At 34.1% G+C, this 23,012-nt stretch overlaps 2 protein-coding genes across 2 annotated transcripts; one reads left to right on the top strand and one right to left on the bottom strand.

Moving 5' to 3' along the window:
- The first annotated feature begins 11,507 nt into the window (after nt 1-11,507).
- On the top strand, nt 11,508-12,446 carry LOC142845008 (olfactory receptor 4F15-like). The gene has a single exon (XM_075963773.1). The coding sequence runs from the start codon at nt 11,508-11,510 to the stop codon at nt 12,444-12,446; it is 939 nt and encodes a 312-aa protein (XP_075819888.1).
- A 6,196-nt stretch (nt 12,447-18,642) lies between these two features.
- LOC142845009 (olfactory receptor 4K3-like) lies at nt 18,643-19,560 on the bottom strand. Its single transcript, XM_075963774.1, has one exon. It carries the CDS (start codon nt 19,558-19,560, stop codon nt 18,643-18,645), a length of 918 nt encoding a protein of 305 aa, XP_075819889.1.
- Between the last annotated feature and the right edge of the window lie 3,452 nt (nt 19,561-23,012).

A 23,012-nucleotide genomic window follows, 5' to 3' on the forward strand; every position in this document is an offset into this window, starting at 1 on the left:
AGAAAATAGCTTTAAAAGAAACTATGAATATGAGAGAGACACTTAAAGAGAAAATGAAAAATTCCTTTAAAGAAATGGAGGGAAAAAAACAACAGAAAATTGGATGAAATCAATAAATCCCTTAAAGAAAACCAAGAAAAAAACAATCAAACTAGTCACAGAAACAGTTGAAGACTTAAAAAATGAAATAGAGTGAATAAAAAAAAGATAAACCAATAGAATTATGGAAATGGAATATCTGGGTAAATGAACAGAAACTACAGATACAAGCACAACCAACAGAATGTAACATAGAATCTCAGATGTTGAAGATATAATAGAGGAAATAGATTCATTGGTCAAAAAACGTTACATCCATCAAATTATTACTTTTTAAATTTATTTATTTATTAAAAATTACCACCTCCTACCCTCCTCCCATTTTCTCCCCCTCCTCCTCCTCCTCCCTCTCCAGTCCTAAGAGAAGTCAGGGTGCCCTGCCTTGTGGGAAGACCAAGTCCCTCCCCCCTCCATCCAGGTCTAAGAAGGTATGCATCCAAACAAACTAGGCTCCCACAAAGCCAGTACATGCAGGAGAATGAAAACCCAGTGCCATTATTATTGGCTTCTCAGTCAGCCCTCATTGTTAGCCGCATTCAGAGAATCTGGTTTGATCACATGCTTGTTCAGTTCCAATCCAGCTGGCCTTGGTGAGCTCCCATTAGATCAGTCCCACCATCTCCGTAGGTGTACGCACCCCTCGCAGTCCTGACTTCCTTGCTCATGTTCTCCCTCCTTCTGCTCTTCATCTGGACCTTGGGAGCTCAGTCCAGTGCTTCAATGTGGGTCTCTGTCTCTATCTCCATCCTTCACCGGATGAAGGTTCTGTGGTGATATGCAAGTATCCATATCAAATTCTTAACTCAAAACATTCAGGAAATCTAGTACATCATAAAAATACCAAACCTAAAAATAATAGGAATAGAAGACATATTCCATCACAAAGACACAGAAAATATATACAAAAAATTATAGAAGAAAGCTTTCCCAATCTAAAGAAAGATTTACTAATGAAGGTATAAGAAATTTACAAAACTCCAAATAGACTGGACTAAAAATAATTCTCCTTGCCATATAATAACCAAAATACTAAATATACATAATATAAAAATAATTTTAAGAGGTGCAATGGAGGGCCAGGCAGTGGTGGTACCTGCCTTTAACCCAGCAATTGGGAGACAGACATGAAGATTTCTGTGAATATGAAGCAAGCCTGGTCTATAAGAACTGGTTCCAAAATAGCTAAGTCTGTTATAGGGAATCATGGTCTCAAAAATAAATAATAAATAAATAAATAAATAAATAAATAAATAATTAAAAGAGCTGCAAAAGAAAAAGTCCAAGTAACATAAAACATACCTATGAGAATTACACAAAACTTCTCAGTGGAAACTCTGGAAGCCATAACATCCTAGATAGATGTTTTGCAGACACCAAGATCATGGATGTGAGACCAGACTACTATAGCCATGAAAGCTTTCCATCACTGAAGTTGAGAAAAACAAGATATTTCATGACATAACCATATTTAAACAATACCTATCTACAAATCCATCCCTACAGAAAGTAGTAGAAAGAAAACCCCTATCCATGGAAGTCAGTTACACTCATGAAACACAGGCAATAGATAACCTCACACAAGCAAATTCCAAATAAAGGAAAAACACAAACACTACCAGTAACAACAACGAAACCAAAATAATAGAAATAAACAATCACTGGTCATTAGTATCTCTTAATATCAATGAACACAATTTGCCTTTAAAAAGACACAGGATAAAAGGATGGGTATGAAAACAGGATCCATCCTTCTGTTACATGCAAGAAACACACCTCAAACTTAGAGAGATATTACCTTAGAATAAAGGATTGGGAAAAGACTTCCAATCAAATAAATCTATAAAACAAGGTGGTGTAGTTATAATAGTAACTACCAAAATAGACTTCAAACTAAAATTAATCAAAAGGGATGGAGAAGGATATAACTTATTCATCAGAGACAAAGAATCTATCAAGATGAAGTTTCAATTGTGAACATCTATGCCACAAATACAAGGGCATCCACATTGTAGAAGACATATTACTAAAGCTGAAATCACACATCAAAACACATAATAGTGGGAGATTTCAACAGCCCACTCTCACCAACGGGCAGGTCTCCTAGACATAAACTTAACAGAGAAATAATAGAACTAACAGTTGTTATGATTCAAATGAATTTAACAGATAGCTATAGAATATTTCACCCAAACACAAAAGAATATACCTTCTTCTCAGCACCTTCTTGAACCTTCTCTAAAATCATCCACAGTCTCATTAACTAAAAAAACCTCAAAAGATACAATAAATTGGAATAATCCTCTATATATCTTTTTGGGATCACCATGACTCAAAGTTAGAAATCAACAACAATATTAACTGTGGTAAGCCTACAAATTTATAGAAACTGAACAATGCTCAACTGAATGATCACTGGGTCAAGAAAAAAGTTAAGAAAAAAAATTAAAGACTTCCTAGAATTCATCAAAAATGAAAGAATAACTTACCCAAACTTATGGGACACTCTAAAAACATTGCTAAGGGCAAAGTTCACAGAACTAAATGCCTACATAAAGAACATAGAGAAAGCTCACACTAGTGACTGAACAACATACCTTAAAGCGCTAGAACCAAAAGAAGCAAACTCATCAGGAATGTTAGATGCCACAAAATAATCAAATTGAGGGCTGACATCAATAAAACAGAAACAAAGAAAACAATAAAAAAGACTCAATGAAACAAAGAGTTGGTTCTTTGAGATAATCAACAAGATAGACTAACATTTATCTATACTAATAAAAACACAGAAAGATAATATCCATTTTAATAAGGTCAGAAATGAAAAGGGAGATATAGCAACAGACACTGAGGAAATACTGAGAAACATTAGGTCATACTTTGAAAACTACAAAATTGGAAAATGTAAAAGATTTCTGGATAAATAACACATAAAAATTAAATTAAGACCAGATAAACAACTTACATAAACCTATAGCATCTATAAAAAAAATAGAAGCAATCATCCAAAGTCTCCCCCCCCCCAAAAAAAAAGCCCAGGGTCAGATGGTTTCAGAACAGAATTCTATGAATTTTAAAGAACTAATAACAATAATCCTCAAATTGTTCCATGCAATAGAAGAAGAAGGAACACTGTCAAGACAAACTCTTTTTATGAGGCTACATTTAACCTAATACCCAAACCATACAGCTGCCCAACTGAGAAAGAGAATACAGACCAATCTCTCTCATAAGCGTTGATGGAAAATACTCAATAAAGTACTTGGAATTCAAATCCAAGAAGACATCAAAAAATCATTCAGCATGATAAAGTAGCCTTCACCCCAGAGATGCAGGGGTAGCTTCACCAGCCCCATGTCTGACAGAGGGCTGATCTCCAAAATATATAAAGAACTCAAGAAAGTAGATATGAAAATATCAAATAATCAGATAAAAATGGGGTAAATATCTAAACAGAGAATTCTCACCAGAAGAAGCTAAAATTTCCAAAAGACATTCAAGGAATTGCTCAACATACTGAGTCATTAGGGAAATGCAAATCAAAACAACTCTGAGATACTATGTTACTCTTGCCAGAATGACATTGATGACAGCTTATACTGAAGAGGATGTAGAGTATGGGGAACACTCTAAAACTACTGGTGGTACTGCAAACTTGTAAGCCACTTTGGAAATGAGCAAGGTGGTGTCTCAGAAAACTGAGAATCAATTTATCTCAAGACACATCAATACCACCCTGGGCATATACCTAAAGAATACACAATCATACCACATAGATATCTGCTCAGTTATGTTCATAGCAGCATTATTTGTAATAGCCAGAACCTGAAAACAACCTAGAAGTACTTCAGCCAAAGAATGGATAAAGAAAATGTGGTACGTTTTCACAATGGAGTATTACTCAGTGATTTAAAAAACATGATACCATCAAATTCGCAGGAAAATAAATAGAACTAGAAAAAAACATTCTGAGTAAGATAACCCAGAACCAGAACAACAAACATGGTATGTAGTCACTCATAAGTTGATTTTAGACATGAAGCAATGAACAACCAGGCTAAAATCCACAACTCCAAAGAAGGTAGGTAAAAATGGGGAGCCTAAGATGGATACACATGGAAGGCTGCAGAAAAGTTGAATAGTTAAGATCTCCTGGGTAACCTGGGAAAATAAGTAGGAGGTAGGGATAGGGACAGGAACATGAATGCTTGAGGTGGCCTAGTTTGGCAAAGAACAGAGAGGTGTGGTAATGAAAAAGATATCCTTATAAAAGGATTCATTTGGGGTTAGAAAGAAATGAGGTGCTAGGGGAATACTCAGGAATCTACAAGAATGAATCCAGCTAATACTCCTAGCAATAGTAGAGAGGGAGCCTGAACTGGTCTTGCTCTATAATAAAATTAGTGACTACCCTAGTTGTCATCTTAGTATCTACAGCCACTGACTGAAGCAGACGTAGTGATACACAGCTAAGCTCTAACCTGAGCTAATGAAGCTTATTTGAAGAGAGGGAAGAGGGATCCTATGAGAAAGGAGGGTCGAGATCATTATTGGGAAATCACAGAGACAGCTGACCTGAGCTAGTGGGAGCTCACGGACTCTGGACTGCCTGCCTGAGTATCCTACATGGTACTTAACTAAGTTCTCTGAATGTGGGTGATGGCTATGTGGCTTAATTTTTGGAGTCCCCCAGCAGTGGGACCAGGACTTTTCCTTGGTTCATGAACTGTTATTTGTAGCCCTTTCCCTATGCTGGGATACCTTGCTCAGTCTTGAAACAGGAGAAAAGATATTGGTTCTGCCTCAAGTTGGCATGCCAGACTGTGTTGACTACCAAAGGGAGGTCTTACCTCCCCTTAGGATTGGATGGGAGGTAATATCTGGGGAAATGGGGGTTGATAAAGTATAGAGAGGAGGAACTCTTATGTGAATGCAAGCTCGTATAGCCCCTTTTGATGTCAGTGTGGTGATTTCTTAGAAAATTAGTAAACAACATTCCTCAAGGCACAGTAATACCACTTTTGGGTATATACCCAAAGGATGCTCAATTGTGCCACAAGGGCATGTGCTCAACTATGTTCATAGAAGCATTGTTTTTCATAGCCAGAACCTGGAAACAACCTAAATGCCCCTCAAGCAAAGAATGTATAAGGAAAATGTAGTACATTTACACAATGGAATACTACACAGCAGAAAAAATAACTTTTATATACTTTGTATATAATGAATCATTTTTGAATTCCAGATTAAGAACAATTTTATACTGGTAAATTCATTTTTTGTGTATTTCTTTAGGGTAATTTGTTTGATATTATTAGTTCATTGAGAATTTCAGACCAGATATTTGGTCATATTCTTCCCATTCTCCTGACTCTTACAAACTTCACTCTTCTCCTCCTTCCACCCAGCATTGTATCTTATTCATTTTTAGCCTGTTTGATAATGTTTGTGAAGCCCACATATTATGGAATATATAACTTTAAATGGGAGTCTAACTAACCAGACAGAGATCAGATTTTTAAAGAAAAGAGACTCTTCTTTCAGCAGCCATCAATTGCTAATGTGACTTCAGTTAGAGTTGAGACTCTTGACCAGTTCTCTCCTTGCTTAGATTTGATCTGACTTGAGCTTGCAGTCTTGTGTGTGCTTCCACAACCTTTATGAATTCATATGTGTCCCTTCCTGATTGTGTCCAGAAAAGAAATTATTCTGTAGCCATTTTCTGTCTTTGGTTCTAAACTCTTTCCAGCTGCTCTTCTGCACTGATCACTGAGCCTTGGAAAGAGGGCATATTATATAGATGTCCCATTAAGGTTGATGAATAAATCTTCAGTTCCTTCCTTATTTATGCTCATGACCAGTTTTGGATCTCTGTGTTAAACTCAATATATCAGCGATAGATGCTTCTCAGAAAAAGATTGAGAGAGTCACTAATACACAGGTATAATAAAAAGTTTTAAATCTATGACCTTATACAGGAAAAACATCTATTACTAGAAAATGTTAAAAGATTCTTTCCTAGGGCCAAAGACTTATTTGGTCATAGGTAGTCACTGGTAATTTAGTCACTCTGTAGAGGATAACTTCACGTGCAAGAAATTTTGAGCAACACAAATAGGTTTGATAAATCTAAAGAAAGAAAAAAAACACAAAAGTAAGTGGATAAAGAAAGGGGAGGCTTCTGGGAAGAGTTGATAAGATGAATATAATAAAATATACAATATTATCAAAAAAAGAAGTAAAAACATTAAAAAAGAGTTTGGATGTTGAATAAATAAAACATCACAACACACACACACACACATACACAATGTATTATGTAATGTAATTTACTTTTGTTATGAGTGCCAAGACTGTTAAAGGCATTCTCTAATTAAAGATGCTGTGTGAACTGGATAATCACATGCAAAGGTAATTAAGTGAATAAAAATACAAAGTAATTTTAAATAATTATTAGCTAATTATTTTTACACTCATCCCATTTTGTCAATGATAGTTAATATGTAAGTAGACATTGAAATGCCATTAATTAAATTTCCTGGCTATTATGCTGCTATACTTTCCTAGATGGAATTTTCTTTGTTTATCACTCAATTTCTTAACAAAATTTTCAGCATTTACCCTTTGAATCCACAGGATTATAATAGTGGAATTCCCACGATAAAAGTCCTAGGGACTCAGTCCACCAGCCTTCACATTGCCAAAGACTCCACCCAGTACCAAGGATGTTTCTTAAGAGACTCAAAATGACTAGAAATAAGGATTTTCTGTTGCCTTTATTCTCATTAATCAGGTAAGTGGAGATTCTGTAATTAAAGTCAATATCTTACTAAAATCAGCATTATTTTTCTTCTGTATACAATGCATATGTCTCAGGTCAGAACAACAGCACTTTATTCTTTGTTTAAATTTTTATTTAAGAAAATTTATTGAACTTTCACTTATACTATACTTTGACAAAGAAGTCAAAATTTTCACTCCTTACTCTATGAGGTTTCTTTCTTGCTTTTCTTGAGGACTTCTTGTCTCTATTGTAATTCCATAAAGACTAGCTAAGGTCTTAGAAACTTGCTTTAAAGTGACTTCCTTGAAATCAACCATAAGTATATGATAATTTATAGAGGAGCAATTGATAAGTCTTCTGACCTCCATTTTCAGTGGCTTTAAGAGAGAAGGCAAATCTTCAACATCAATAAAATACTTTATCAATTATCCTTATTTTTTATATAATTGTCTATCTCAATCTCAATTTGCCATGAACAAGGATTTCTTAATAACATACACTCCCTGATTTTTGGAACTTCATGGACTTAGTATAACTCCAAGAGAATAGTCATTGCAAATTATTCTATGGAATAGGAAATACAATATGTTTACAAGTATCTTGATAAAATAATAGAGGAAGGCTATCTAATCCAGAACTAAGCAGAAAGACATTTTTGGTGAACTGACATAAGAAGTAATGAGCTAAATAAAAAAAATAAAGTGATCTTCTAAGTAAAGCATGTATAGTCATAAAACAACAAAATTTGTTTGAGAAGGTTAGAACAGAGACTGCAGAGATAAATAGAAGAAGGATTACAAGAACTTTTTCCTCTATATAGAAAATGTCTGCATGCAGAACTCATGGAATTTTAAGCAGTGAGTAGAGAAGCATGAAGAAATATCTCACCAGTGTGATTTTCATCTGTTTCCCCTTCAGTGTTTATGGTATTTTTTCTTGCTTGTTTCAATTTTCTCCTGTTTCTTTCAGTTCCATATTCATGTCCCCTCTCCTCTATTCTTTTGCTTTACATCTACTTCTTTACTAGTATCAGCTAGCTAAAGGATGGGAATGTTTTAGAGAAAACTAACAAGATTGCTCACAAATGAGTTTAATATTAGTGATAAAACTCTTGCTGAGAAAGCTTTTTATAAAGTGAATTGTGATATTTCATGAGAAAACCACTGTTTTCATATTGGTATTCTTTGTTATAATTTCTATAGCGTGTTTTAGTAGTTTTGACATTAAACTATTGAATTTGTAGGGATGTTCATCTTGATCCTCTTCTTTTATAAAATATTAGCTTTTAACTTGACAACATATAAAGTTGTTTTAGCCATCTTAAAAGCACATAAATATATTCTTAGGAGATAAAAGTCACGTGAGAGCTTGCATGTCCAGATTCTCCAATGGTGATACTCAATGTGCATTCTTAGACATTTCTTTTTCAAATAAAAGTTTTCTTATTACTAATTTTATTTTATACTCTCCAATCTTCAAACTGAAAATATTTTCAGGCTTACATATATAAAATAACTTAATCTAATAACTTCAAACTATTCCATTGCACATATGCAGTTATATAGCTAATAAGTTTGTACTATTGAACATTAATAATATAGGCAGTATAGTAAATGTTGCTTACTTATGCAGAAAACTATCACTGGCATTAGTTTTCTAGAAATCAACTTGGTATCTCATTTTAATAAATGTTCTTAATTTGTAATTCAAGAGTGAAAGAAAAATTTTTGTTCTGGAGCATTGGTAATACTGAAAATTCTTTCTCTCATCTATGCCTTATCACCCTTTGTTGACCTCTTTCTTGATTACACTGCTTGTTAAACTAAACAATAACAAACTACTAATGACTGATAAGGTTGATTGTTAATAACCCTATTGCCCATTTTGCTCTTGTTTTATGAGTTACCTGCACAGAGATTTCTTTCCTTAAAATGAGATCTACTCTTTGCAGCATGAATATTTTGATCTTTCTATCAAACATTATAATATCAATATAAATGATGGTAGCTTTCCAAGCCATAATCAAATACTAAGAACAATTTGACATAAAAAAAGAAAGACAGTATAAACTATTCAGTTTTGCAGTCATTTAGAAACAAAAATAAATAAATAAATCTTATCAAATTGTTTTCTATTAGTGTTTGTTAATTTAATAGGTATGTTTGTTCATGTATCGGTACACATGTGTGGATGCAAGAGAACAACGATCATTGCTGTTCTTCAATTACCTCCTATCTTGGTTTGTTTGAGCATGTATGAGAGAGACAGAGTCTCTTACTGGACTGGGTTCAAAAATTTGGTTTGGTTGGTTCAGTCAGTGAAATTTATGGATCTGCCTGTCTGCAAATTAGAATTACAAACTCACATTGCTTTGCTTAGATTTTTAACATGGATTCCTGGGATGAAATTCAAGATCTCTTCCTTGTACAGAAAGCACTTTACCAACTAAACCAACTCAGCCCTGACTTTTGATTTTGATGCTTTTCTTTGGAAATACAAAATTTGCAACTTTGTCCTTCTGCTGTACGTGCTGTCAGCTCCTCACAATGAATGACCACAACTTTTAGGGCAAATTAAAGCTTCTTTAATAGAAAAAATGTATTGATTTACATCTATCATTGTGCCTTCATCCCTTGCTTAGTTGTTTCTGAATTTAAATTATAAGGTTGTAACTAATACATAAAAATGTATTTCCCATGATGTTTTGACAAAATTATATATATAATATAAAAATAATATTAAAATATATTATATATTATATTATATTTATATATAAATGTATGTTATGGATTGTTCAATTCAGGTTTAGCCTATATATACTTTAGATATGTGTCATAACATTGTGTAAAAATACTATTTCCTCTTCTGATTCAATAACAAACTAATCACTGAATTCTGCTATTATGTTCCCTACGTACTATCTGTATAATCATCACTAAGCGGCTTTTTTTTTAAACCTGCAGTGTTTTGTTTTGCTTACATATCCACTCTTACATTCTAACAATCATAATGCCTCTCATGTCTGGTTTTGCTGCACAGAACTTGATTTCTGGCTCCAACGTGCACCTGGTGTTGCAGCAGTATATTCTATATATGTGACTATGCCATATAAATTTTTTTTCATATGGATCCAGACCTGGTGATTAATGACACATAGGAGAGGAAATGACAAGATAATGAATCATTGTCAGCGCCAAGCTAGAGAGAAGCTTAGAAATGTAATTACAAGTGGGGAGACCATGGTGGTGGTCAGTTATGTGTGAGATAAACATAAATTATTTGATTTGGTTGCCTAAAAAAATAGTATTTAACAAGCTAAGACAGAAAAAGTAAATTGATATATTAGGTTATATAAAATTTATATAAGTCCTTTTTTGAACTGCAGAAATGTTAGTTTTATATCATTTAAACTACTAACTGCATCTACAGTAGAACAGAGATAAGAAATTAAGTTTGAAAGAACCCTCCACTTTTTTCATAGAAATGTAACTCTTTAATATAGGCTTCTTATGTATTTCGGCTCATAATAATTTTTATTAAAATATATTATTCACCTTTTTATATAATACTGGATTTCATTTTCCTGTTGTTGGAGTTTTGATATTCTTTCGAAAGTATCTGTTAAAGAAATCATATGAAGGCCAGGCTGTGGACACATCTTTAGTCACAGCACTCATGAGCCAGAGGTATGTGGATCTCTTTGAGTTTGAGGCCAGCCTGATCTACAGGAGATAGTTCCAGGAAAGGCCCCAAAGCTACAGAGAAACCCTGCCTTGAAAAACCAGGAAAAAAAAAGAAAAAGAAAGAAAAAAGAAAAGAAAGAAAGAAATCATAGCAAAGTACATTCCAATTTTCAATGTATAGACTCTTTTTTCCCTAGAGGTGTTATTCACAGAATTTCATCAGATTATAAAGAATTTGATGACACAATGGAAATCAGTTATCATTACTCTTATGTTCATGCTTCCTCAGATAGTACAAAAGTAGCTTTACTATTTACATGGTGAGTATGAGATTCTTGATAGGATAAAACAGCAAGTTATTAATACAAGTGTTTACTCTTGATACACTTCCCTTGTCTCAAGGTTATTGCAGAGGACATAAACCTTGGACACTCTAAATCATCTTCAAGGGAATGGCTAGTGTTTGGCAGATTATAGGCAGCTGATATAAACCAACACATATCCACTGATATAAATCAACACATGCCCTGTGTTTTCTCTTCATCTTAGTCATAAATGTTTTCTTTGTATTTAATGTTTTTTGTTTTTGGTTTGTATTTAAAGCAGATATTCAACCTGATTTCAATGCTGCCAAGAACAGAACTATAGTTTTACCAGAGGGCATAACACAGTTTTTGGAAAACAGTATATATTCATAATGGATATAAGTAGAATAGAGATATTAATTCCTCAAAATATGGATGACCAGGAGGAATTATTTTTATTAATGTGTATCTCAGGACAATTTAAGCATTTTTTTCAATAGTTTTAAAGGGTACCTTCTAATATAAAATTACTTTCTTGTAATGAATTTACAAATAATATATTTTACTGCTAGGTTATTATTCTAGTAACTGTTTTGCCTGTTTTGTTTTGGGTATTGTAGATAACTCAAGAAAGATACAATGAATGAAGCAAATTATTCTGAAGTATCTGAGTTTATATTCCTGGGATTATCAATCTACAGACCAACACAAATTTTCCTCTTTGCATTTTCCACAATATCATATGCAACAATTTTTCTAGGAAATTTCTTAGTCATGCTTACAGTTATCTTTGATACCCATTTACATTCACCAATGTACTTCCTTTTAGCTAATCTTTCATTTGTTGATTTATGTTTTTCTACTACAATTGTTCCTAAGTTGATTTCTGATCTATACTCCAATGACAATACCATTTCATTCCAGGGTTGTATTTTCCAGATGTTTGTCCTTCATGTCCTGGGGGGCTGTGAGATGGTGTTGTTGGTAGTCATGGCCTGGGACAGATATGTGGCCATATGCAAGCCCCTCCACTACCTGACCATCATGAGCCCACGGAAGTGCATTTTGCTTCTGATTGGTACCTGGATTATTGGTCTCATTCATTCAGTGTGTCAATTAGCTTTTGTTGTCCATTTGCCTTTTTGCAGTTCTAATGAGATAGATAGTTTTTATTGTGACCTTCCTAGGTTCATCAAACTGGCCTGCATAAACACCTACAGAATGGAGTTCTTGGTTACTGTTGACAGTGGACTAATATCGGTCACTACCTTCTTCTTACTGATTGTCTCTTACATCTTCATACTGTTCACTGTATGGAAACAGTCCTTGGGCAGTTTGTCCAAGGCCCTCTCTACACTTTCTGCTCACATCTCTGTGCTCATTTTGTTCTTTGGACCATGCATCTTTGTGTACATGTGGCCATTACCTACTGTACCAGTGGATAAGTTTCTTGCTATTCTGGACTCCATGATTACTCCCGTCCTGAACCCTGCCATTTACACACTGAGGAACGAAGCCATGAAGGTGGCAATGAAAAGACTGAGTAAACAGCTCCTGAGTAGGAAAGATATCTGCTAAATTTCCCAGAAGAGTATACAACCAGAATACTCTATTATAAACACAAATGATAAATGACATCCTCTGCTTTGATATGATTTATTATTCCTACTCCAACAACTTGGTAAATGAAAGTAACAAAATATATATTGTTTTCACACTTGAAAAATTCATCTTTGCTTCCCAGTGTTTCTTGTACTAGTTTTCTTGTTTGGGTCTAAGTTTAATCAAAGCAGGCCTCAAATTCAAAATCTTCCTGTATCAATCTCCTGAGCCCTAGGATTAAAATGGGGATCATCACATTCTTCTTGCTTTTAACTGTGTGTGTGTGTGTGTGTGTGTGTGTGTGTGTGTGTGTGTGTGTGTGGTGAATAAGTGAATGGCAAGACTGTATAGTGTGGGTGAAGGTCAGCAGGAAGAGGAAATAGATGTAATCTGGACGCTTGTTGGAAAGGGAATGCAGAGAGAGGAAAGTAAGGTAGAAAGGTCAAACATGTAATTGGCAGGATTTCATTTCAAGAGATTTAGGAGCCTGGAATACCGGGCAAGACCGGGGAGAGACGATTCATGGGGAAGGGGATGCTACTTCAAAATTTAGTGGCTCCTGGAAAAGAAGAATGGTATTAAAAAGGGGGTAGGTAAACATGGAAGAGGAAAACATAGAGTTCAAGGTTGTGTGAAAAAAGGAGTGAGAGAAGAAGGCGGTATAGAGGAGTAGAAAAGAAGAGGGTAGAAAGGTGGTAGAAGGGAGGAAGGGCTGGAGCAGGGTGTTGGAGATAGAAGCTGAAAAGGCTGACATGAATATTTACTGGAACACAGATTTGTTTTCCTGGAGAGATGGCCAGAAGAAGGCAGGTACATGCACAATGAACTCCCTTAAACTCCAGGCTCACTAGCAATACAGGAAGTTCCTCTTGTGCATGATCACACCAATGTTTTTCAGTGTTGTTTGGCAACCTTGAGTTGATCAACCATATCTGGGGATGTCAGAAGCTATTTAACCTGCCCTACCACCTTTGTGGGGGACCTTGTAGGCATGTTGTCATTTCCTAAGAAGACTAATCCATCAATTCATGACAAAATACTTGTAAAGTAGTAGATATATAAAATGCACTAACACAAAATGTATAGCATGTAACTTGAAGAAATAAATAATGAGTAATAAGGAAATTTATAATGTGCCACAAACTTCTTCTATTTAAGCAATGATGATATTTTTTCAAAAATAAAGAAATGTCTACAAGAGTAGTTACTTTTCAAAACATTTCAAATCATATATAAATTCATAAGATTAATTTGTGAAAAGCCTCTTTATTCAGTAAGCTATCTCAATAGCCGCTTTTGATCGGAATTAAACAAGTATTGTTGTTTATACTTTTCAATATGAGTTCTTCTATCTTATAGCATTTTTTCAGATTAAAAAACTGTTTCTATGTTAGTGTATAGAAATGAGGTATATATTTATATCTATCATCTATCAATCTCTCTATCTCTTTATCTATCATCTATCTATCTATCTATCTATCTATCTATCTATCTATGCAATAACAATTAATTGAAAAGAGGCCATGTATTTGAAGGAGAGTATAGAGGAATATGGGCATTTAGAAGAAGGAGGAGAAAGAGAGGATGATGTGATTAAATTATAATATCAAAAATGAAGCTGGGTGATATTTGCCCAAAACATTAATCCAGCACTGAATAGGCAGAGACAGATGGAACTCCATGAGTTTGAGACAAGCCTGGTCTACAGATTTAGTTCCAGAACAGCGATGGTTACACAAAAAAAATCTTGTTTTATGAAATGAAAACAAAATAAATAAACCAGCAAACAAACACATAAACAAAAAGAACAAAACAAAAAGGAAAAAGACAGATGTAATGTGGATAAATACTTATTTCCAAGTATTCACTTGCTGTTTACCCCCTATTTGAGGCATCTAAAAATGTATTATTGAATGTAAATTCAACAAGCAATGGGTTTTATATCACATTTTAATCTACTCATCTGGTGTACTTTTAACACAATTCCTCTCTATCACCTTTCATGTTCTTCCTTTTCTGTCATTCTGGGTACCTTTCTCTTTCCCAATATTAATGTTCTTTTGGTCATGTTATTCTACATAAAATATCATTTTATAATGACAGCTCTTTATGACATTTAATCACCAGTACTATTGTTTTTATTTTGATCACATATATCACCAAATTCAAACCATGCATTATTGCCATTTAGGTACCATGAAGTAGTAGGTCCCTTTTCTACCCTAAAAGCTTGTTATCAGAGAAAGAGTATTCAGATCAGCTTCAACTCAAGGTCTCTGGCATCTGTGTCTTCAGTGAATGGTGTCTTCATCCTCAAGCAATTGAGTTCCTCTTCTGATTTCCATGGACTTGTTCCCCCGCATATATACTTACCCAAACATAAATGACAGTAATAATCTTCAAAAAATAACATTGCTTGATGTATCTTGTTTTATGTATCTAATAGTCATCTATATTTATTCTTTGAAAAATGTCTACTCAGTTCATTTGGCCACTTATTTTTATTGCATCTTTTTTTCTTTTTCTTAATTTTTTTAGTTCTTGATATAGCATGAATAGTATGCCCTTGATGGGTGAACAGTTGTCAGTTTTTTTTCTCTCATTTTATAACTGTCTATATACTCTGCTGGTTGTTGACTTTGATTTGTAGAAGCCTTTTAATTTCATGCAATCCCAATTATCAAAATATTTTCTGGGTTTTGAAGCATTATTCAAAAAGTTCTTGTGCATGCCTATACTTAAAGTATTACCATAATGTTTACCTCTTCTTCAATAATTTCAAAGTTGCAGGTAATAAGATAAATAACTTAAAAAAGTAACTACTTAGTTTTCTGTGTAAATGTGCTTATTGTAAGTCTTTGATCCATTTTGAATTTTATTGTGTAAAGACTACAGATAAGTGAGATTTGTTCTTCTGAATTTATTAAAGATATTATCCTATCCTCCACAGTATATTTTTGACGTGTTGCAAAAAGCCACATATCTTAGCTTTGTAAGTTTATTTCTAAGCTACAAATTTATTAACATTATTATTTTGTGCCTGTCACATGCTGTTTATAACTAAGATTCTGTTGTATATTTTGAAGTCAAGTGTTATGAAACATCTGACATCACTTCCTTGGCTAAAGATTTCTTTGACATTTCGAATTAACTTGTACTTATTTAATAATTTTTAGGATCATGTTTTTCTACTTCTGAAATTAATGACAGCTGAATCTTTAGAAGTGTTAGGTTGAATGTTTAGGAATGTATAAATACATATCAAACTTATTTGGCCTGAAGATACAGTCTTGCAATTCCTGCTTCTTGGGAAGTCAGGGTGGGAAAACTGCAGTCAAATTTAACCCGAGCCACTTAGAAAGTTCCCACTTCACGATTTTATGAAAATAGCATAAATATATTGGTAATATATAGATTAGTGTTAGGAAGACTTCCTAGTATACATGAGACCTTTATTTTAACCCTTAGTTCAAAAAAAAACACACAATCAAACAAAACAACTAAATAAACAAGTAAAACAAAACAATAAAAACACAAAACTTCTCAACAAAAACCAATAAATACACGAAAAAGAAATAATTGAGATTTTGAGATAATATTATTGCCTATTCAGAATAGCTATCATCAAAAGAACAAAAATATAGATCAAGTTAAGTGAAATGACACTGATTCAGGAGGATGAACATTGTAAATTATATTTATATAAATGAAAGAAGGGTAACTTGGAAGAAGAAAGTCACCAGTGGGTGCAGAATAAGCAAATAAGTGACAGCAAGTAGAATGAGTATGATTTGTGTAGTATATATAGTGTAATATATATATATATATATATATATATATATATATATATATATTATACTTGAAGATGCTAGGTCAAAACTTATAGGTAACAATGAGGACCCTAAGAGAGACATACATAGATCAAATCTACATGGGAAATAGAAAAAGACAAGATCTCCTAAGTAAATTGGGAACATGGGGACATTGGGAATGGGTTGAAGTGGAAGGGAGAATCAGGGAGGGGAGCAGAGAAAAATGCAGAGCTTAATAAAAGTCAGTTAAAAAAACTTATAGGAGTTATAACTCTTCCTATAACATGTGAGCTTGGGGAGGATTTAATTCAGATGCTGTGGTTTGTCAGGAAGCTCCTCTACCTGCTGAGCTGTCTCAGTGGTCTCCATTCTGCTTCTTGAGACACATTAAAAACAAGTACTGTCACCAAGATGATTGCTAAAATTTAAATGAAATTTATATCCTTATAACCTACAAAGGCAATAAGAGGTCATTTTATAGTTCAATAATTTAGCACAGAGTCCTTAAGGTGTTTTGTTGTTTAAGTATTACTGTGGGTATGTGAGGGTAAACTGTATATTAAAAATCACTTATAATATAATGCTGAGAAAGAATGAGGAAGAGTTTAGCAAGAATGTAAGAATTATGAAATGCAATCTTGTAGACCTGGCACAGAAAAAGCTAAATACCAAAGTTAAAATACCAAAGCTTCCTAACATGTGTACCATACAAGAAAAGAGTAAATGGTTAATTAAAGTTCAGAGAGTACCGATGTATTGCTACATTTCCTTGTTGACCTGTGAGCTACTGATATTTCTGGAACAGTGCTAGCTTTTTTCTTCAATTGCAACCAACTGATGCAATCATAGTACCCTAGGGGTAATTACAAACAATGAATACACAGATTCCAATGGATCATTGCAGTGTACCACAAAGCAAAACAAAAAATATAAATACAGAAAGGTTGTCCCATGGATTGTATGGCTTGGAAAGGGGGTAATAAGCAATAAAGGGATATAAAATGTCAAGGATTATATTAGATATAATGGGATTATTGCAGATATTGCCAAAATCATATTTAAGAAAATATGGTAACAAAACTGTTGAGGGTTAAATCTATAAACACACTACAGATAATTTCTTCAGAAAAAGATACCAGAATCTATACATATGTATACATCAAAGTCTGTGACCAGACATGAGCAACGCTTATCTGTAGTCATATGATTTCAGAAAAACTTTATACAGTGGTTTGTGTGTTTTTGTTAGATAATTTATATTATGACAACCTCTTTAAATTAATAGAACATACATACATGTTGTTTTTTACCATTAGCTCATGAAATTTAAGAAGTTCAGACTTTCATAACTGTTTAGACATGAGTTAGAACTCAGCTATTGAAAACATGTATAAATATAGTTTATTCAGCAAATAATACTCTACCCCAAATTGTATATAATATGAATTATTATGAATACCATATTATCAAGAACATATAATGTAGCCAGGGGTGGTGGTGAATGCCTTTATTCTCAGCACTGCGGAGGCAAAAGCAGGCAGATCTCTGTGAGTTTTAGGCCAACCTGGTCTATAAGAGCTAGTTCCAGGACAGGGTCTAAAGCTACAGAGAAACCCTGTCTCTAAAAACAAAAACGACCCCTCCAAAAAACAACAAAAAGGAACAATAATGTTTACTTAACTAGCTTTGACAATTATGTTATTTCATTATATAGTATAAAATTATGATCGTACAAAGAACGTATGAACTGAGGAAAATACATTCAAATGTTATAAATAGATTGTCCTTTCAGTTATGGAAAACAATATTTGAAAATTCTGAATCTAAATGAATAGTTAAGACTTGAAAACTGGCAGATTTTATAACATTATAAGGTAAATAACTTTATCATGTGCTTTGTTTAGCATTTTAATTTCTAGGTGGCTGTAGTCTAAACAGATATCTCCAATAACTCTTGATACATAGAATTATGATTGACATATAATACCATATTTTAAAAGATGGTAAGATTGATAAATAATTCAAAGGGTATTGTGTTACTAACAATCTAATTAAAGTGACAAGCACACTTTGAGAACACATGCAATCACTATTTTTGCAACATATCACTATATTCTATTCTTCTCTCTATATAAGTATATTATGCAAAACTATTACTCATTTTATGTAATAAAACTATAAGTATTACAATTTTGAATATAATTTTCTAATGGTCATTTTCATAACTATATACTAATTACATCATTTAGATTCTAGAAACAAGATGCTATTCAATTCACTTTCCACTACAATTCTTATAAAACAATGTGTAAACAATGAATTTGTTGATAACATAAGATGTCTAAAAATTATTACAGAACTCACATGTGATTTAGCAGCTTCTTTATGGCATTCTTAATATTTCTATTTCTCAGTGTATAGATGGCTGGATTCAGGAGAGGTGTGATGACTGTATAAAACACAGAGAGAAACTTATCCACCAGTGTGATGTTGACTGGCCACAGATAGATAAAAATGACAGGACCATAGAATAGTACAACCACTATGATATGGGAGGTGCAGGTAGAGAGTGCCTTTGATGAACCATCATTAGAATGAATCTGAACAGTTAGTAGAATGTAAGTGTAAGAAATCAGCAAGAGAATGAAACAAGTTATTCCTAAAACACCGCTCTCAGCATTTATTATGATACCCAGAATATCAGTGTTCATGCAGACTAATTTCATCACCAAAGGAATATCACAGAAAAAGCTGTCTATCACTCTTGGCCCACAGAAAGGTAGCTCCAAAACTAGGATCAGCTGATTAATGCCATGCACAAATCCAGTGATCCACGATATCACAACCAGCCAGATGCACTTCTGTCTGTCCATGATGCTGGTGTAGTGGAGTGGCCTGCAGATGGCCACATAGCGGTCATAGGCCATTGTTACAAGAAGAACCATTTCACCCCCCGCAAAGAAATGCACGCAGAGGATCTGGCTCATGCAGCCCCCGAAGGAAATGCTTTTATTTTCTTTTATTAGGTCTGTGATCATTTTGGGGGTAGTAACTGAGGAAAGGCAAAAGTCAATAAATGAGAGATTGGCTAACAAATAGTACATAGGAGAATGGAGATGGTGATCAGTGATGGTTAATATCACCACAAAGAGGTTGCCTACCACAATCATCAGGTAGAGTGTAGAAAACGGCAACAAGAGAAACATCTGCAGTTCCCTTGAGGTGCAAAGTCCTTGAAAAATGAATTCGGTCACCACAGACTGGTTTGTTTCTTCCATTTAGTACACTGGGCTCCCAAATGTTGAGAGAGACAGAGCCTTACTAAAAATTCCTGAAACAGATACAATAACTTAATGTTCAGAATCAAGTAAAAAGAGTACACATTATATCTAAGCACTGTAGCCAGTCATTTAATTAACTTCCTTTAGCTTGCATATTTTTTCTAATCGGGTAATTTGGTGAATATAGGAAAGACTACCCATCTGAAGAATAATCTTTATAAGTATGTAAATAAATATATTATGAGGAAATACCAATACCAATTATTCTGTTCATTGTCCCACCATAAATCTATCTTTTGGCATGGATTCAGAGACAATTTTCTTCAAGGAATAGCTGAGATATAGTCACAGTCTCTTTCCTTGACTGCCATAATTCCAGAATGAGAAGCCTTTGACATACTTTAAATACAAACACACAATTCTTAGGCACCAACCTATTTATGATTTTATATATAAGGAGATATAATTGAATAAATTCTATTAAAATATTTGATAAAAATTGATCATCAAATAAAATGAGAAATAACATGCTTAGGACAAGATTTTAGCATTGTCTTTCCTTGAAGTTTGGTCTTATTCACTGGAGATAACTCTAAAAAATAATGTATTGCTAGGTCTGATGGATGTTGCTTATTGTCATATACTTACAGCCTTTCAATGCTAAATCGTAAGATTTCATATGATAATTTGAAAAATTTATTATGAAAGTTGCTTTTTCTGCCTCTCTAACTTTGTTTCATTTCTTCTTTTTTCTTTTTCCTTTCTTAACTCCCTCCCATTATTTACTTCTCTGAGTTTTTCTTCTAAATCTTAATATCTCCACTTTTCTTATTAATTTTCTGTTTGAAATTGGGAAATTAAAAGGCCAATAAACTAGAGGATATTTTGTAATTTCTTGTTAAGTATTTGAAGTATTATAGCAATAACGATGTTTATTAATTTTTTTCAATCAGATCTATAAAGTAATCAAACTGTGGTGCACAATGAGGTCTCTTTGATTACAAATCTCCAATATTACTCCTAGATTATGAATAAAAATTTTAATTTTAAGAAGTCAAAAAAATCAATGACATTTCTCTCAAGGTATTTTAATACAAACACAAATAAATAAAAATGATCAGTTTAAGAAGTAATAATGGTCATGTAAATGTAAATTTAATTTTTTTGTTTTTAAAATTGAACATATTTAACTCTTTGAATATCAATGACATTTTCACATATCTATTTTAATTGGCAAATTCTTAGTGAATTATGATTATTCTAAACAGTATAACTGTCATCTCCCTTTATTTTCTAATAACTACTTCATTAATATATTCTCTGTATCACTGAGAACATAGGGGCTCCAAAATCAAAAGATAACATTAAAGTAAGTTTATTGGCCTGTGAGTACAATGATTTCCTTTGTTAAGAGACGTGGTATTTTTAAGGTTATCCTAAGAAATCGTTAGATATGAGCATATAAAACTCCTTTATGTTTCCAAATGTCTCAATGAGTAGTTGGAAGGGACAACTACAATATTTTTGTCGGCCACACATTTAAAAACATATGAATGCAACAAACAGTGTAAACTCATGAAGTATTTAAAAATATGCTACTAAAACAAAGTTTAAATCAATAGTTGCAATAAAAAATCACAGTATGACAATCAGTTTGTGATGCACTCACACTACAAGAATTACCTTATAAAACAGATATTTCCTTTCGGATGATGTTTCCTCTGATCGTCCCTGGAATCTGAACCTCTTAGATCATTGTTTCTGCTATGTCCAGTGATGCTCGTGTGTTTCACCTCTGAGTGGCTTATATGCAATGACAAAGGTCATATCTGCCTTGGAAAGTTTCCCATTATCCAAATAGGACTATGCAGTTGGAAAGCCTTTTGCTTTCATAGTCCTTGGGGATCCCTAGCCTCCAAATTTTCTTGAGTTGAATATGAGAGCTCATAATAAAGATAAAGTGTTCCCTTAATTTCTTTCATAAATATTTTGTAAATATGAGTTAATATTTTAAGTTGTGTGATGGCAACTTACAAGTTGTAAGATGATGCACATGTGCCAGGGAGATGCCAAAGCAGTTAGTTTGACTTGTTGCTAAGACAGATGACCTGAATTAATATTAGGGAGCCACAAGGTGGAGGGGTAGAAACCACTCACTCAGCTGTGTTCTGATCTCCACAGATGTGCTGTTGCACATATGCACATGCCTACACTCATGACACATGCACCCACTTTAATAAATGTAATAATTATTTCAAAAAGAGAGAAAACATATCTCCAGTTACACAGTTGATGTATCCATTTAGACAATTATCACCACACCTGGAAATGCCAACAGAGAGAATTTTTTCTTTTTCACTTTTTTGATACTTTATGATCAACCACTAAAATACACATGGACCAGACAAAATAATTTTATTTTAGATTGCACAATTTCTCCTTTTTCAAATTCACTTCATTATATATAATTAAGGTGAAAACTATTATGTTTTGACAGAAACAGCTATAAAGAAATTACATATTAGTACTTTATATGTAAATTGTTTTGCTAAAATCATTTAAAATCTCCTTTCAACTCTCCCCAGTCTTTCCTTTCTCCCTTCCCTCTCCCCCCTCCCCTTTCCCCACTCCTATGCCCAACCCCACCCCACCCCCATGATCCCAACTTTTTTTTATTGAGAAAAGGAGAAAAAAAAAACAAGTTTCCACCTCCTCCCAGCCTCCCATTTCCCTCCCCCTCCTCCCACCCTTCTCCCCCTCCTCCCACCCTTCTCCCCCTCCACCCCACTCCTTTCTCTCTCCCTCTCCAGTCCAAAGAGCAGTCAGGGTTCCCTGCCCTGTGGTAAGTCCTAGGTCCTCCCCCCTCCGTCCATATCTAGGAAGGTGAACATCCAAACTGGCTAGGCTCCCACAAAGCCAGCACATTGCTTAGGATCAAAACCCCGTGCCATTGTCCTTGGCGTCTCATCAGCCCTCATTGTTCGCCATGTTTAGAGAGTCCAGTTTTATCCCATGCTTTTTCAGTCACAGTCCAGCTGGCCTTGGTGAGCTCCCAGTAGATCAGCTCCACTGTCTCAGTGGGTGGGTGCACCCCTCGTGGTCCCGACTTCTTTGCTCATGTTCTCCCTCCTTCTGCTCCTCATTGGGACCTTGGGAGCTCAGTCCATTGCTCCAGTGTGGGTCTCTGTCTCTATCTCCATCCATCACCAGATGAAGGTTCTATGATGATATGCAAGATATTCGTCAGTATTGCTATGAGATAGGGTCATTTCAGGTTCCCTATCCTCAGCTGCCCAAGGAATTAACTGGGAACCTCGGCTTGGGCACCTGGGAGCAACTCTAGGTTCAAGTCTCTTGCCAACCCTAAGGTGGCTCCCGTAACTAAGAATTGTGCTTCCATACTCCCCTATCCAACCTTCCTTTATCCTAATCCTCCTTTTTCCCCAAGT

This window comes from Microtus pennsylvanicus, chromosome 2, assembly GCF_037038515.1.
Source record: "Microtus pennsylvanicus isolate mMicPen1 chromosome 2, mMicPen1.hap1, whole genome shotgun sequence".
In the NCBI taxonomy this organism is placed as follows: Eukaryota; Metazoa; Chordata; class Mammalia; order Rodentia; family Cricetidae; genus Microtus; species Microtus pennsylvanicus.

Excerpts from the sequence above, each read along its gene's own strand:
- LOC142845008 (XM_075963773.1), top strand. The coding sequence starts at position 11,508 with ATGAATGAAGCAAATTATTCTGAAGTATCTGAGTTTATATTCCTGGGA.
- LOC142845009 (XM_075963774.1), bottom strand. The coding sequence starts at position 19,560 with ATGGAAGAAACAAACCAGTCTGTGGTGACCGAATTCATTTTTCAAGGA.